Source organism: Oncorhynchus mykiss, chromosome 11, assembly GCF_013265735.2.
Source record: "Oncorhynchus mykiss isolate Arlee chromosome 11, USDA_OmykA_1.1, whole genome shotgun sequence".
In the NCBI taxonomy this organism is placed as follows: Eukaryota; Metazoa; Chordata; class Actinopteri; order Salmoniformes; family Salmonidae; genus Oncorhynchus; species Oncorhynchus mykiss.
In genome coordinates this window covers 36343569-36361859 of record NC_048575.1, presented here as the reverse complement: position 1 = coordinate 36361859, position 18291 = coordinate 36343569, and the positions used below count along the sequence as shown (strand labels likewise).

General features: G+C 41.7%; 1 protein-coding gene across 2 annotated transcripts in view; it reads right to left on the bottom strand.

Moving 5' to 3' along the window:
* LOC110535637 (POU domain, class 6, transcription factor 2-like) overlaps positions 1-17134 on the bottom strand; it is a 117176-nt gene extending 100042 nt beyond the window's left edge. The window contains exons 1-2 of one of the 2 annotated variants that reach the window (XM_036935370.1): positions 16623-17134; positions 15623-15810 (exon numbers count right to left, since the gene is read on the bottom strand). In XM_036935370.1, coding sequence (XP_036791265.1) covers positions 15623-15794 — 172 coding nt within the window. In that variant the 5' untranslated portion in view covers positions 15795-15810; positions 16623-17134. The remainder of the gene's footprint in view (positions 1-15622; positions 15811-16622) is intronic. The other variant, XM_021620750.2, reaches the window with a different exon arrangement.
* Between the last annotated feature and the right edge of the window lie 1157 nt (positions 17135-18291).

Below are 18291 nucleotides of genomic sequence, written 5' to 3'. Positions count from 1 at the left end.
TTTTTTACCACAGCAATTCCTCAGCCACTACTGGAGTAATTACAATACCACATTGGAAAACATGGGGGGGGGAGAGAGAGAGAAAGAGACAGGGAGAGAGTGGCAGAGAGAGAGAGAGAGAGAGTAAGAGAGAGAGAGAGTAAGAGACAGGGAGAGAGTGGCAGAGAGAGAGAGAGTAAGAGAGAGAGATGGAGGTACAGAGACGGACTAATGTCTCTGTCTTCCCAGTTTTTACAGGGTGAAAACTACGTTTTTGAAGTGTCGACTCCACTGTTGCTGCTCAATGGATAGTTACTGGTCATTGTCAGTATGTCAATGTATCTGATAACAAGGAAGTAGCATCCTCCCGTAGTTATCCTCTCTCCCATGGCCATGGGTTTCCCTCCAACAGGCTCTCTGAGACAGGGAAGTGCTCTAGGCCTGCTCGTACCTGCCTCTCCCTCTGCAGTGAAGGGGACCAGGAGCTGAGGAGGCTGGAGAGCACAAGAGGGACAGGATGAGGTGAATTGGAGAGGAGGGGGAATGTTCATCTCAAAGGTCGCGATAGAGAGGGTGTGATGAAGAGAGAGAGAGACGGGTGGGGGGTGGAAAGGAGGAAGAGGGGGAGAGTTAGAGAGAAAGGGAGAGGGAATTTGCGCAGGCAAGCTCTCTGGGGAGTAGAACACTTTGCACATGAGCACATCTGTTGCGGCCTCTTCTCCTCATTCCCCTAGCAATGTCAACCTGATTACCTCAGGGTTGAAAGAGACAAATAACAATCCTACATTATTCCTCATCCTTTTATGTCCATCAGCGCAGCGTGGAGGGTGAAATCAGGGCCTGCCTGAGAGGGCTCTAAGCCTGTTAGGAGATGAGGAGAATACTGAGGTGCCTCCCTCTCTATTGATGGGCAACTCTTTTTAAATGACTTAAGTTATATTTGTGGTAAATAGGATTCCGCCTGATCTGGTGCCCCCTTCATCCCTGTCCTGCACGAGGGTCTCTTTTCAGCCATGGCCCTCTGTCTGCATCTCCGTCCAACGCGTTTTCTTCACAGCACTGGTTTTAATGTATCTTCCTTTACCTCTGTCTCAAACAAAGGAAACGTGTGGAGTAGCACGGCTTCATGTTCAAAATGGCAAATAAGTGACTAACAATTATACGCTATTCATTCCAAAAGTATCAAGGAAAGAAACCGTTATAGCTATGTGAAATATTCCCAATCCTAGAATTACTGTAGGCAGAACATAGATAGCACATAGTATGTACGGAGAATGCAATACGTCCAAAGAGCGGCAGCCAGTGGCGTCTGTGGGTGGAGACGGGGACGGGGACAGGGGCCGGTGCGGGGGGTTACTAGACACCCACATGTCACACTTGACACATCACTCCCCTCACCCGCCCTAAGGCGATCCAACACTAACACTACTGCTGCCTCTCTGTCCCACTTCCGGGGGAGGGGGATTCTAACAGAATTTCCCCAGCAGCACACAACATCCTCATAGTGCCGTCACGCTGCGGAGGGAGGGGAGTGTACAGGATAGACTATTGCTTTGAAGCCCGTAACTCCATTCCCCAAGAAAAGAAGCGTCACAATGTTATTCCACATCCTCAGATGTGAAGCGGGGGAGAGAGAAAAAACTAATAACTTCTCGCTAGCCTGGATCTCCACACACCCTTTTCTCTTCCTTCAATCTTTGGTTTCAAAGGAAACGAATCTGCCAGAAGGACAGAAGGTTATGCATTAGTACTGGTCATTGCTCAAAGAGGGAGAGCTATAAATAATAAAGGGTTGTGAAGGACACGCGGACTGTAGGATGGATACATCTCCGGTTCACGCCTCACAAGTGAAAGACAACATTGTAATTTCCATTCCTGAAAACGTGACCCCTCTCCCAGCTTCAATTACATCCCTACAACACCGACCGTGTCAACGCCAAGGAGTTGCGACGTTTCTTTGTTAGTCCAACATGAAGAGCTGGTTGATCTTGTTTATGGAGACTATGAAATACATTTTTCTTTGAAAATTGTTATTTTCATCTCAAAAAGACTGAGCATACAGAGAGCAGAATAAAGTGCATTTTAATATTCATTAAATGTCCTCTACCACTGGAAAATGTGCCCTCAATGTAATTTACTCCACAATAAGGTTAACAATTCATTTCTACAGTATATGCACAATATATTGGACGGATTATAATGTCAGTCACTTTGACGTGCTCAGTGTCACCAGGAATGTAATCTACATGACTGGGGTGTCTATTTGTATAACAGATGACCTCTGCCTGTCCATCTCAGAAACAGCACCTCCTTGTTCCTCAATGCTATCTGAGCTGTGATGGTGACGATGGCAAGGATAGCACACGGTCGCTCTGGGCGCATTAGCGAATGTATTACACCTGCTCTATAGGGCACGCATTAAGCCGCTTTTCAAGTTTGCGGCACGGACACCTGAAATCCTCATAATGAGATCCACCTCCTGGGGAGAAAGACTCCTAGTCCTCCCCCGCTCTCGGCCTTCTTTATCCTTAAGTCTTATTTACTGTTACAGAGCCGGTCCCATTTGCACACTTGCCTCTACCACTTTATTACTTAACCCCTGCGCATCAGAACATTACAGGCCTCTTTGCATTAGCAAGCAGCCAAACAGCTCCACTCACTCACCCTGCTCACTAAGCTGATTTACAGAAAGAAAACGGTGAGTAGGGAGGGATGCCTCCAGCCGTGTGTGTCTGTGTATGCAGAGGGGGGGGGGGGGGGGGGGGGAGTTGAAGGGAACAAGGGGATAAGGAAGAAGTAGGAGATAGTTGTAGAGAATGTTGGTATGAAATGAAATACATGCCGAACAGTTTCTTCCGAGTGATAACCATATTTTTATACTGGTATTAAGGACAACTATCACAGTAATCCAATTCACTTAAGTGATTTTAGCGAGGTACTGTACAGTAGCTACCGGATTGTAAAAAAAAAAAAAGCCCACATTTAGTCATAAATATCTTAACTTATCGAAATGAATGACTAACTGATCTTACAAAACACAACAAATAAAGACGTGAGTCTTTCTAGGCTTTTTCTTCGGAATGACCCCCAATCGCATAAATCGATAGAAGATTATTTTTTTCTCTCCTCTTTTTAGTCTGTAGGTGACCTTTCTGAAAATGTTCCTCCATTTTGGCAGAATCGGTATAAGTGCAGGCCATTTCATGTAGACAGTAAGTGTATGAAATGAGTGGCCTTGTCGTTCTAGCCAGGCTGTTTTTGACGGCATGATGATGGAAGCGTCACATCCTAGGGAGAGTAAATGCAAACTGACAAGAGGAGCCTGTGGTTGCGGAATATAATACCGAATTGTGCTCTGAGTGTCTTATTATCTTGTCTGTTGATGTTTGAAAGGGGAGATTTGCTTGAGAGCGGAAGACAGAATCTGTACACAGCCCAGCCATCTCGTCCTCATGCCGGGGACGAGCTTTCCCACCTAACATCCACTTTTCAGGATGTTTGTGGTGCCTCATGGCTTTTGATAGCTGGAGTGGAAGACTATTTGCACAGCCATGAGGAATTAGCTTTTAAAAAGGAGAGAAACCATTTCACCAGTGAAACGAGCATGGCTGGGTGTGGTAGACAAACATTACTCATTACTCTTTACAAACAAACATTACTAATGACATTGTCTACCAGTGTTTCCTTTTATACAACCGCCTGGGCCCTCACAACTAGGTTTGCAAAGCGACTGGTCATTTACCAAAGTTACCGGAATCTTCAGTAATTTGGTAATTAACAGAAAATCTATGGCAATCTATTGTAACTTTAGCAATTCATATTTGAATATACATTTTTTTATTCATATATAGTATAAATGTTTTATATCTGTGTCCATATTGTCCATGAGTTTCTAATAGATTGACCATAAGGTACAAGAGAAAATAGCCTAATTAATGAAGAGAGAAAAAATATCTACACTGGCATTATTTTCAATTACCTCTGCAACTCGTCCAACTACTGACTTTTTTCACAATTCCCAACAGTTTGACCCAAAACATTGACAACAAATACATACTGACATAGTAAAAAAGTCTAAAAAAGATGAAGTATATTAAATGCTTTACCCCTCATATTGAACACCAATGGAATCGACTAAGTTGATGGTTTATATTTAGAATAATGTTTTACATTGGCATGTTACATGTGATAAGGCCAGAGAGAGGGCCAGAGATAATTATAGACACCTGTGATAATCTGAAGTACCCAAACGGGCCACTAGATGACTCGTGATAGATTATATAAAATCCTTGAAAGATACCAAAATTCTGGTAGTTTACTGGTAAAGTTTCCAGTAGCGTACACTCCCTTCGCAAACCTACTCACAGCAATCAACCAAATTCGAGAACCCTAAGAAAGTTGACACCTTCACTTCAATCAACACTTTTTTTCCTGCAGAAATCAAACTTCAGTAAGTATCCACTTAACTGTAAAAAAAATCCTACTAAATCCAAAAGCATCACTGTACTCTATACAAAGCAGTTCCTCACAAATAACCTAACTGAACCTTAACTCTCTCACTTTGTTGACACAGGAATAGTCACTGAATAAAGAATCACTGAATATCATTCTCACACTCTTTTGGTTATTTTCCTCCGCTGCCTCAACAAAGTTAGCACCTAACAAATTATACTTGGTGAATTCTGAACATTCACTCTTTATAGCTCCTCGCATCCCAGCTGAATATAGACACTTTCAACCATACAGCCAAGGACATGTGTTCGTTGACCACCGCGTGGATATTTTCAGATTGATGGTGTGAACCTGTATTGTGCATTTTCTGACAAACACCACTGTTATGTGTACATTGAGTACATTGTCACCATCCAGCAACATACTGATGAAAATGACACACGTAAAGAATCAACTTTCCTTTGCTGTTCTATTAATTGAAACGGGCAAGCCAGCGAACACTGTGAAGAGTCGCCTCGAGAAATGGGTGGGGAGTTCTTGAGTCCGTCAACAGCAAATAACACGGTGTATTTTTGTCTAATACCAGGGGACTTCTTAAACCAAATCAAATCTAGAGTATCTGAACTGGCTCATATGACTAGCTCAATTACCGTTATGCAGAGAAGGGGTTTGTTCAAAAGTGCTGAACTTAATACATACGTACTCCATCCCGAGGGTGGTGTGGAGATACATGGGCAATCATAGCTTGAAATAAATTACCATCATTTTCTTGGATAGTGAGTTGGGGTCAAATTGTAACTGAGAATATCAAGAGTCAGGATTTCTCTAAACATCCCAAAATGTTCTCTACTTGGACACAAAAAAATGACACTCTCAACACATTCGAGAGGGAAACGCTGGAGCGTTGGAGATTCACACACATTATCGACCACTTTAAACAACGGGTACCGTGACTTGAAGACTATTCATTGTATTTCTGATTAAGAAATACAATCTCATTGACAAATCTGCATCTTTATAAAAGTAAGCCACCCGAAAGAGACGCATATCCATACCGTCCCTAGAATAGGCCTACTGAACATGCATCTGTTGTCTACGGCAACGGAGACTCAAGGAGGCTGATAACAAGGAGGCTGATAAGAGAACATTGCCCTACACCCACATCTAAAGCTAAGAATAATACTGTAACATAGGCTACACATGCATAAACAAACGTGTGTGTGTGTACATAGATGCATGTACAACCTTGGCATAACATTAGACTTTTACCTTCCTGTGAGAAACCATCCTCCTGTCATCCACTATGCCCTGTGAGGGAGCTGTGCTGCTTTGTCAGAGGAGTTGATCTCTCTCTCTCTCTCTCTCTCTCTCTCTCTCTCTCTCTCTCTCGCTCTCTCTCTCTCTCTCTCTCTCTCTCTCTCTCTTTTCTCTTCTCCATCTCCTGACTGCACCACATATCCTGACTGTCTCAAAGCTGTGCCTAGTCTCAGGGCAAGTGGGTCGTGCCAGCCTGCCCAGAGCCGCTCCCCCCCCCCCCCGGCACAGCCTACGGGCCGAGCCATGCCATCGCTCCATCGGCCTCACAAGAAACACCAGGGCAGCTTGGGTCAACCACATCTTAAGACAACCTCTACCAAAGCACACCGCTGAATTCACAATAAAGGTGACAGCTGGTGAATTGATATGAAATATAAAATGACAACAGAGTTATGTGGAATACGGTATTGTAAAAATAAAGACTGCCGTTTTAGAAAGGCGTATTGCAGGGATGGGTAACTTTGATGGGGGTGGGGGGGACACAGAACATCAGAACTCATCATGAGCTATTGCAGGGTCTGTGTACCCACCTCCATACCCTCACATGCAGTCAGAGCCGGCCCTAGCCTTTTGGGGGCCCTAAGCGAAATGTTGTTATGGGGCACCCACTTGACAGCGGAGAAAACATTTTAAAGATTTACAGTTCATTTCCTGCAATTCTACACATTTTTCTATGGAGAGTAGAGGATAATTTGTAATCGTTTAACTAACTTCATGCAATTCTACTAATTTTGTTTGAATCAAATGTTTGAAGTTTTTAATATGATATCTGAGTGAGAGTGACGAACTAAATCAATGGGGGCCCCCAGGTTGGTAATTTGACCATGATTACTACATGTTTTAATGGCCGCTAAACTAACTTAGCGATCTAAAAAATGTTAGCTGGCATGGGCTAATTGAGTAATTTGGGAGGAGGGGGGATTGTTCCTCGGGCCGGGCTGCCAGTTCGCCAATCGGCATTCTGTTCAAAAGAAATGGGGGGGGAGAGACAGAGCGAGAGGTACAGGCAAACATGGACCAGCGGGCTTCACATGTAACCATGAGTCTGGAAGTGAACTGAAAGACCGCTTGATGCTTATTGCAGAGAATTGTAACACTGTTGAGATGAATTAATTACCTGGTACACTAGTCTTTGTTTTAGAGAGCCTAGCCCTGGGATATCCTAAAAAAATAATTTGACTGACAGCTGGAGCCGTCATATTTCTCAGCAGTAAGTAACAATGGAGCACAACGCTGTCAAAGAGCACACTATCTTCACCTTACGCCACTTCCTTGTCTAGTCTCAAAACGCATGCGAACTGTACAGACACACAAAAACAGACAGATACACGCACACACACCACTGCCAGACTGCACACTATCGTCCCCTTGTCTGATCCCAAAACATGCACACAGACAAATACACGAAGCAGAGAAACAAATACCCACACAGAGAAACAAATACCCACACAGAGAAACAAATACCCACACAGAGAAACAAATACCCACACAGAGAAACAAATACCCACACAGAGAAACAAATACCCACACAGAGAAACAAATACCCACACAGAGAAACAAATACCCACACAGAGAAACAAATACCCACACAGAGAAACAAATACTCGCACAGTCAAATACACGGACAGACAAATACACTCACAGACAAATACACGGACAGACAAATACACGGACAGTCAAATACACGGACAGTCAAATACACTCACAGACAAATACACGGACAGTCAAATACACGGACAGACAAATACACGGACAGTCAAATACACGGACAGACAAATACATGGACAGTCAAATACACGGACAGACAAATACACGGACAGTCAAATACACGGACAGACAAATACACGGACAGTCAAATACACGGACAGACAAATACACGGACAGTCAAATACACGGACAGACAAATACACGGACAGTCAAATACACGGACAGACAAATACACCCACAGACAAATACACGGACAGACAAATACACGGACAGTCAAATACACGGACAGACAAATACACGGAGAGACAAATACACGGACAGACAAATACACTCACAGTCAAATACACGGACAGACAAATACACGGACAGACAAATACACTCACAGACAAATACACGGACAGTCAAATACACGGACAGACAAATACACGGACAGTCAAATACACGGACAGACAAATACACGGACAGTCAAATACACGGACATACAAATACACAGACAGTCAAATACACGGACAGACAAATACACGGACAGTCAAATACACGGACAGACAAATACACGGACAGACAAATACACGGACAGTCAAATACACGGACAGTCAAATACACGGACAGACAAATACACGGACAGTCAAATACACGGACAGACAAATACACGGACAGACAAATACACGGACAGACAAATACACGGACAGACAAATACACGGACAGACAAATACACGGACAGTCAAATACATGGACAGACAAATACACGGACAGACAAATACACGGACAGACAAATACACGGACAGTCAAATACACTCACAGACAAATACACGGACAGTCAAATACACTCACAGACAAATACACGGACAGTCAAATACACGGACAGACAAATACAATCACGGGCAAAAACACGCACGGACAAATACACTCACAGACAAATACACTCACAGACAAATACACTCACAGACAAATACACGCACGGACAAATACACTGACAGACAAATACACTCACAGACAAATACACTCACAGACAAATACACGCACAGACCAATACACGCACAGACAAATACACAGACAGACAAATACACGTACACTCACACACACCCTAAAGTACCTTGTTATTGTATGCTTCATCATAATGGGATAGCTGTTTTTGATGTATTATTCATGACAAAACAAATAGCAATGCTTTCTCTCGTCTTTCCATGACCAATGTAACACTACCATGTTTTTTGAAACTCTTATTGTGTGATAACAGGTAGACTAAGAGGGCACCAATGGTGTTGAAGGATGCCAGCAGCAATGGATCTGTACTGATTGATGCGTGCGTGTAAGTGGTTTAATGTGCTTGATCATTAGAATGAATCCAAAATTAGATTAGCCCTGATTATATAGTGAGTATAGAAAGCCAACACGATATATTTGTGTTTTTGGCACGAGGTAGGCCTAGCACACATAAATTAAGTAACAATAATGGCAATTATTATAAACGGTTCAAGCCCTGAATGCTGATTGGCTTAAAGCCGTATACCATGGGTATGACAATACATGTATTTTTACTGCTCTAATTATGTTGGTAACCAGTTTATGAAAGCAATAAGGGTTATGGGTGTTTCAATATGGGTGTTTGTGGTATATTGGCAATATACCATGGCTGTATCCAGGCACACTGCGCTGCATCGTGCATGAGAACAGCCCTTAACCATAATATATTAGCCATATACCACACCCCTCCGGGTCTTATTGCTTTAACTAGAACTTGACATACAGAAGAAAGAAATGAGACATAAAAACATTCCGGATTGCTGTGCTGACAGCATTCAATTAGAAAAGGAGTTATGTTTTTTTGCAGGCCAAATACAGATTCCAAATGGTATTGTAACCTATTTTGTGTGTATATGTGGTGAGTATAATACTATTTGTAAGAAATATATATTTTTCAGTTTTGTTGGTACAATCTGAGCTCAAGGCATGCTCTGTTGCCACCTATAAACCTACAGTAAAACCACACACATACAGTGCCTTCAGAAAGTAACAAACTTATTCCCCCCAGAATTGTGTTACCGCCTGAAATAAAAGAGTATTTAAAAAAAATAATCTCCCCCATCTACACACAATACCCGATAATGACAAAGTGAAAACATTGGTAGAAATTTTAGCAAATGTATTGAAAGTGAAATACAGAAATATCTCATTTACATAAGTTTTCACACCCTTGAATACTCATGTTAGAATAGCCTTTGGCAGCAATTACAGCTGTGTTTATGTGCAAGTCTGTCAGAGCTTTGCAGGCCTGGATTGTACAATATTTGCACATTTTTCTTTTTAAAATGATTCAAGCTCTGATCATTGCTAAACAGCCATTTTCAAGTCCTGCCCTAGATTTTCAAGCTGATTTACAGTGGGGCAAAAAAGTATTTAGTCAGCCACCAATTGTGCAAGTTCTCCCACTTAAAAAGATGAGAGAGGCCTGTAATTTTCATCATAGATAGATACAAAAAATCCAGAAAATCACATTGTAGGATTTTTAATGAATTTCTTTGCAAATTATGGTGTAAAATAAGTATTTGGTCACCTACAAACAAGCAAGATTTCTGGCTCTCACAGACCTGTAACTTCTTCTTTAAGAGGCTCCTCTGTCCTCCACTCGTTACCTGTATTAATGGCACCCGTTTGAACTTGTTATCAGTATAAAAGACACCTGTCCACAACCTCAAACAGTCACACTCAAAACTCCACTATGGCCAAGACCAAAGATCTGTCAAAGGACACCAGAAACAAAATTGTAGACCTGCACCAGACTGGAAAGACTGAATCTGCAATAGGTAAGCAGCTTGGTTTGAAGAAATCAACTGTGGGAGCAATTATTAGGAAATGGAAGACATACAAGACCACTGATAATCTCCCTCGATCTGGGGCTCCACGCAAGATCTCACCCCGTGGAGTCAAAATGATCACAAGAACGGTGAGCAAAAATCCCAGAACCACACGGGGGGACCTAGTGAATGACCTGCAGAGAGCTGGGACCAAAGTAACAAAGCCTACCATCAGTACCACACACTACGCCGCCAGGGACTCAAATCCTGCAGTGCCAGACGTGTCCCCCTGCTTAAGCCAGTACATGTCCAGGCTCGTCTGAAGTTTGCTAGAGAGCATTTGGATGATCCAGAAGAAGATTGGGAGAATGTCATATGGTCAGATGAAACCAAAATAGACCTTTTTGGTAAAAACTCAACTCGTCGTGTTTGGAGGACAAAGAATGCTGAGTTGCATCCAAAGAACACCATACCTACTGTGAGGCATGGGGTGGAAACATCATGCTTTGGGGCTGTTTTTCTGCAAAAGGACGAGGACGACTGATCCGTGTAAAGGAAAGAATGAATGGGGCCATGTATCGTGAGATTTTGAGTGAAAACCTCCTTCCATCAGCAAGGGCATTGAAGATGAAACGTGGCTGGGTCTTTCAGCATGACAATGATCCCAAACACACCGCCCGGGCAACGAAAGAGTGGCTCCGTAAGAAGCATTTCAAGGTCCTGGAGTGGCCTAGCCAGTCTCCAGATCTCAACCCCATAGAAAATCTTTGGAGGGAGTTGAAAGTCTGTGTTGCCCAGCAACAACCCCAAAATATCACTGCTCTAGAGGAGATCTGCATGGAGGAATGGGCCAAAATACCAGCAACAGTGTGTGAAAACCTTGTGAAGACTTACAGAAGATGTTTGACCTCTGTCATTGCCAACAAAGGGTATATAACAAAGTATTGAGATAAACTTTTGTTATTGACCAAATACTTATTTTCCACCATAATTTGCAAATAAATTCATTAAAAATCATACAATGTGATTTTCTGGATTTTTTTTCTAATTTTGTCTGTCATAGTAGAAGTGTACCTATGATGAAAATTACAGGCCTCTCTCATCTTTTTAAGTGGGAGAACTTGCACAATTGGTGGCTGACTAAATACTTTTTTTGCCCCACTGTAAGTCAAAACTGTAATTAGGCCAGTCAGGAACATTCACTGTCATCTTGGTAAGCAACTCCAGTGTATATTTGGCCTTATCTTTTAGGTTATTGTCCTTCATCCGCCGCCATCACATCATGTGTCAGCATGATAATGCATAGCCCATGTCGCTCTGTATACAATTCCTGAAAGCTGAAATGTCCTAGTTCTTCCATGGCCTACATACTCACCAGACATGTCACCAATTGAGCATGTTTGGGATGCTCTGAATCGATGTGTACGACAACGTGTTCCAGTTCCCACTAATATCCAGCAACTTTGCACAACCATTGAAGAGAAGTGGGAAAACATTCCACAGGCCACAATCAACAGCCTGATCATCTCTATGCGAATGAGATGTGTCGGGCTGCATGAGGCAAATAGTGGTCACACAAGATACTGACTGGTTTTCTGATCCACACTCATGTGAAATCCATAGATTAAGACCCAATGAATTGATTTAAATTGACTGTTTTCCTTATATGAATTATTAATCTTTGAAATGTTGCATGTTGCGTTTATATTTTTGATCAGTATATTTTTAGGCTTGCCATGGCAAAGGGGTTGAATACTTATTGACTCAAGACATTTCAGATTTAATTTTTTTTATGAATTACTAAAAATGTCTGAAAACATAATTGCGTCTTGACATTATGGGATATTGTGTGTAGGCTAGTGACACAAATCTCAATTTAATCCATTTTAAATTCAGCCTGTAACAACAAAACGTGGAAAAAGTAAATGGGTGTGAATACAACTATACCATATGTTGGGCCCTATAAAATCTGCGATGTGGAGAACGTGGAAGGAATCGTGGAATCCAGCCATTACAACAGAATTCAACAATATAAAACAATTTATTGAACTTAATAGGGAATCTACTAAATGTATTGAAAATGTATTAATTAGCTCAAGTTTATTATAAGACATGAACAGAATGCATCAGTGATTCGTATTTCCTGCAGCTTTCTGAAGAGGCAATGAGAATTCCCCGTCTGTGTATGTGCGGTGCGCGCATCTACCACTTTGTGTAGCGATGATGCTAACGAAAAGTCTTCTGGTAGATGGAAAGGCTTTCCCAAAAATGATACCTACAAAGTAGCCTTTGCTTAACTGGCAGAATTCTAGAATGATTATTTGCATCAATCCAGTGGGTATTTGTTATGTAAACTCTACTATCACGTGTGCGCTACAAAAACACTGCTAAGCAACATCCTGTTGCTAGCCTCTTGCTAGGTGCACACTGGAATTAAAGGGTAACTGCACCCCCAAAAATAATTTCAAGACCTCAAAAGTTGGATCCTGATGTGGTTTAAGCATTGTTCTGGATTTAGAACATCTGTGTTTTTTTAGAGAGAGAAAAAAAAGAAAAACAGTGGAAAGCAGAAACCTGGCAAAACTAAACTGAGGAAACAGAATTTGGGAAAAAACGGAATCAGGAAAAAAAATGCAACAGATTTTATAGAGCCCTACATATATATATGGTGACTGCTGTCACTCACAATCCTGCACTCTTCACGTCAGAGTCACTGTGTACTGTTTTGGTATTGTTTCTTTTGGTACTGCTTTTTCATGGGATGTTTAAGTTACAGAACAAATATGTTTTTAATTGTATTATATTACTATCATTATTTTGTTTATAATGTATTATGTTAATATGAAAATATATATTTACTACCAATCTAATCAAGTATTAGTAGTACTGTTTACATACCCTACATTACTCATCTCATATGTATATGTATATACTGTACTCTATATCATCTACTGCATCTTGCCATCTTTATGTAATACATGTATCACTAGAAACTTTAAACTATGCCACTTTATGTTTATATACCCTACATTACTCATCTCATATGTATTTGTATATACTGTCCTCGATACCATCTACTGCAACTTGCCTATGCCATTCTGTACCATCACTCATTCATATATCTTTATGTACATATTCTTTATCCCTTTACACTTGTGTGTATAAGGTAGTAGTTGTGGAATTGTTAGGTTCGATTACTCGTTGGTTATTACTGCATTGTCGGAACTAGAAGCACAAGCATTTCGCTACACTTGCATTAACATCTGCTAACCATGTGTACGTGACAAATCAAATTTGATTTGATTTACTGTAGTAGTTTGTATCAATGATATCTAGAAGACACAATTCACTTACTTTTCGAAAAGCCTCTCCGGACAAGCATACCTTTACTGTAATTTGAAGGGGGTTCATGGAATTTTAGTGAGTGCGAAATAATATTTTACAATGATGTCCATGGGCCTCTTCAGAAATAGACGTATTACATCCTCAATGCCGAGTACTGACTCATAACCTTACAAGCATGTTTAGATGTGTACTAAGTGTAAAATTACTGTACCCTGAAATAGCTGTTCTCTGTGTAAAATGTCTTAAATCGACCACATCATATCCCATCCAGTATCTACTCACACCAAGGGCACACGCTGTAACTGCATTACATATGGTGTCCTCAGCGATAGTTATACATCCAAAGCACTATCGTCAGGATAACACAAAAAGTACACTTTAGACCATCCATGACATACAGTAATTGTTATATTAATGCATTTCATTACACAAAAATCTAATTGAAATGCCCGAAACCAAATTTTGCACTAATAGATTCATAAATTCATATCTTAGATGCATATTACATATCACAATGTTCCAATCGCTACATTGTTTTTTTATTAATCTTATTTTGACGGTACAAAAAAAATGTACTTTGGTGTAAATAAGGATTAGTGAGTGACTGAATTTGTTCCGATTATTTTGCGACAGCATTGACTATAAACGTAACGCTTATACTTCCATCCTAAAGGATCAGTCCAAAATCCAAACAAATTGAAATGAGGCAGTGTTTAACATTTACATTGAGACTGAATCTACATGTTACAGCAGTCTATATTAGACATGGTGCAATGACTTTTATAGTTTCATTCTACAAAACAATTGTTTTAATCTCATTAGACCTAGCATTTCATCCTTATGACCTAGGATTAAATTAGACTGTCTGTATAAGTAAATTAGGTTCATCAAAAGCATATTGATTAACTTGATCACAACTGTAATTGAACCTGGACATGGAATTAATGACAGAAATAAAAATAAATTAGTATCTCTTATGTTGGTCTACTTGTGGTAAGGATATGTAATTCCCTATCAGAGCAATAGGCCATTTTTCCTTTATATTCATAAATTGCTAATGTCATGAGTAATTTAAATGTGTTTACCATGTATCATTTTTATAAATATCAATTCATCTTCATACCGGTATATGCAATTAACCTACAAAAAAATGTGTTTAGTTGCTTAAAAAATTATAAACTGTGATGACCCACCATTGCAGATAATATAAAGCGTAAGGAAATGTCACAAACCAAAGCCAAAACCAAAGACCCTCACCACTGTTCAATATATAGGTATATTTAAGTGAGAACGCACACACATTTCTGATACAATGTTTCCTCAAATTCTCTCTTATCTGGCATATTTTGTCATAACATTCACACATTTCACTTTCACACCTGCTACAAATGATAAAATGCCACATTCCAAGATATTCCAAGATGTTTCTGAAAGAAAGGGTCACTTTCCTACCAATCTAATCAATGTGAACTATACTAACTCTAATTGCTAAATGTGTAGGCCTAAAGGCACACTATGAAACGTAATTACATGAACAATTCTAGTGTGACATTTTGAGTATTCAACTGCGACTCTCGCGGCAATCTATTTGAAAATTACCACAACTAAACTTCTCAAGATGTAGCCTATAAGGAAATAAATGAATCAATTAACAGAAGACTCATAACAAGACCTCAAACCGTTTGTAGGATATGACTTCATTGATATTTCCAGTGAAAAAAGTCACGACATAATGAACGTGTAAAACACCATGTCACCTGAAAGCTCACCTAAAGAACTTATCTTCAACATCTGCATACTCTAAATCAGGTAACCAGCCTTATTGCATCCACCTCATCCACCCCTGAATCCTTGCACTTCAACTTAGTTTGGTCTATTACACTCTTCTAGAACCTGCTCCAGTAGCACCTGGTCTCAGACACCCTTTCCAAAACACACAGAGACAGAGCATTTCCCTGGTCAATCATACCACGACCAGTCTCAGAAAGGAGAGCAGAGAAGGAGAACTGTCCTGTCAGTGGACTCACCATAGAGCTTGTTGGGAGTGTCCTCTCTGCCCGTGGCCTCGGAGGACAGGAGCAGGGGCTCGTCATTGAGCTTGCTGTCTGGGGTGGCCGCCTTGTCCTCTGCCCGGAGTTCTGCCGCGCTCATCTCGCTGCGCAGGGAGAGCAGCGGCTTGCTCAACTGCCCTGTAATCATCGGATCCTGGAGGGAGCTGGAGAGCCCAGGTGGGGAATACAACAGAACGTGGTTAGATTTGCCTCGCCGCCTCTCACACACTACTCTACACCGGCTTGTTCTCTGTCTACTCCCCTTCACTCCCCTTCTCTCTACCCCTGTGTCTCCCCTCTATCACTCACTAACCACTCTCTCCCTCCCTCCCCCTACCTCTCTCTCCAGCGGTCTCTCTTTTATCTGAGACTGGTGCTGCTCCCGCTGATATTGGTGGCTGCAACCTGCCTGGTGAAGAGCGGTTACGGATCGTTTGGCTTTGCCATTATACCCTGCAGCCTTCAAGGTTCTTCACACCTCTAACGGCTCATTAACACCCACAGAACATACGTGTCACAACTTCAGCGTGACACACATCCTGTACACGCATACTGTACCTACAAATCCAATTGCTAAAGAAATACTGACACACTCTATCTACTGTTACAAATCTACGTAGACAGTTCGTTCATTTCTCAAAAGTAAAGCCTGCATGATATTTGAATTAAGAGCAAGAAGTCCACGTTGGCATCATAATTCAGAGGCAACACCAGCAAACGATGAAGTCCTCTTCCAATCAAGAGCAGGAATAGATCAAGGCATATCATTGGTCCTCCCAAAAATGTAATTCTAATGTCTCACAAAAACAAAAACCACCGTAAGCTGGAGGGAATTAAAATGACTGTCAGTTCATTACTAACAAAGTAATGTATAATGCAATGTCATGAAGTAATGTTGCTAGTTACTGATGTGCAACTATGTAAAAGTGCACCAAATGAAAAATATCATAAATAAACCAACAAAAAGCATACATACCTAAATGAAGCTCCAGTGAATGCCCAAGAAAATATTGTAAAAATTGTCTTCTGAATGCCCAAAAAACCTGACAGAAACCAATTAAACCATGCTCGCGGCCACAGAGCAGAGACCAGCTAGTGCACGATGCTTGCTACCAAACCAGAAACCATTTTCCTTGATCTTGGTGCATCTGAATAACCACTGCAGGATCAAGCCTAAGGTTGCCTCCCAAGACAAGCAGATGTCACCTCCACTCTCTCTCCTCCCTCTCTGCCTCTCCTGTGTCTCCTCTCCCTCGTGTCTCCTCAGACTGTTACACCACCCTCCCTCCACAATGAACAGCAGGAACAGAGAGGGGTACAACTCTCTGTCCCTCTCACTCTGCCTTAATTATGGTTGAGAACATTCAGTCTAAATGGGTTGGCGATGGGGACAGGTGACCAGCATGTATGGCGTGAGGGAAAGAGGGAGAGGGGGGGGCCAACCTTGCCCATGCGCCAGTACCCCACTACCTTCACTCCTGCCATGGTGGTCGATGTGTTCCTGTCCAGAGGGTCCTTTTTAATGCGCTCATCAGGGGAATCGAGGGGCTTTGATATGACACATGATAATCTATGAAAATGTTAATCAATAGAAATAGTTTAAGATGTCATCGAAAGGCGAGTCGGCTGGTCAATACTCATATCCCTGGTAACAATGTCTCTTGTCATCAGGGCTTCATTTGTGGAGCACTTAAATATGGGACTCTGCGCATCAATGCACCTCTCTGCCCGGTGAGGTAAACACATTTTCCCCTCTGTCTGAGCCTGGCCTTACTCGCTCTTTGCATCCATTTGGGCCCACCGCCACCTCCCACCTCTTCTCTTTTGAGTCACTTGATAGGTCCACTGGAGGGCAAAATTAATACCTAATTGAATCTTGCAGTCATCAAAATAATCAATAGTTTTTTATTATTTATTCTTCACAGTCTGTCGGCTGTTTGAAAGCTCAGAGGAACAGCAGCGGAAAGCCCGGGCAGTGCTCAAATTTCTCTCGTCGTTTTAAAATATAGTTGTTTGCAAGACATATAGTAAAACAGAGAACAATGAAGGCAAAGCCTTTGGTTAGAATGTGGGGAAAATAAAGGCAAATGGGGAATCTTTTCCCCACCAACTATGATAAAAAAACAAAACAATTTGAACATGAAGCAACTGACACTTTAGAGTAGGGCAGGGTCCTCTCTCTCTCATCCTTCCATCTCTTTCCTTTTTTTTTTTGGTATTTTCTCCTTATTTCATCATACCTAATGTTGACATTCCTCTTCCTGACAGACTCTAAACAAGTGGTGGGAATGAGATCACAGCTCTAATCTTCATCTCCATTGGCGGACAGGTCTCCTCCGCCTGTCTCCTCCGCCTTCATCCAAGGCTGTTAATTACATTATTAAAAAGGAGCTCTCGGTGCAGCTCTTCAGCCAAAGTGTAAATGTTTATTTCAACAGTGAGAGTGGGTGTGTGCGGTGTGAGGGCTCGGGGGTGGAGTGGGGTGAGTAGAGAGGGGAAGTGGGGTTGCTCTACTCCCCCTGGCCGCAGTGCAGGAACAGGGAAAAGCACTCGGCTCTCACCCCTCCCTCCCTCCCTCCCACTCCTCTCTTAATACCCCCAGTTTCCATGGAGGAGGTGGTCAGCACAAAGCCCTCAGCGCTCAT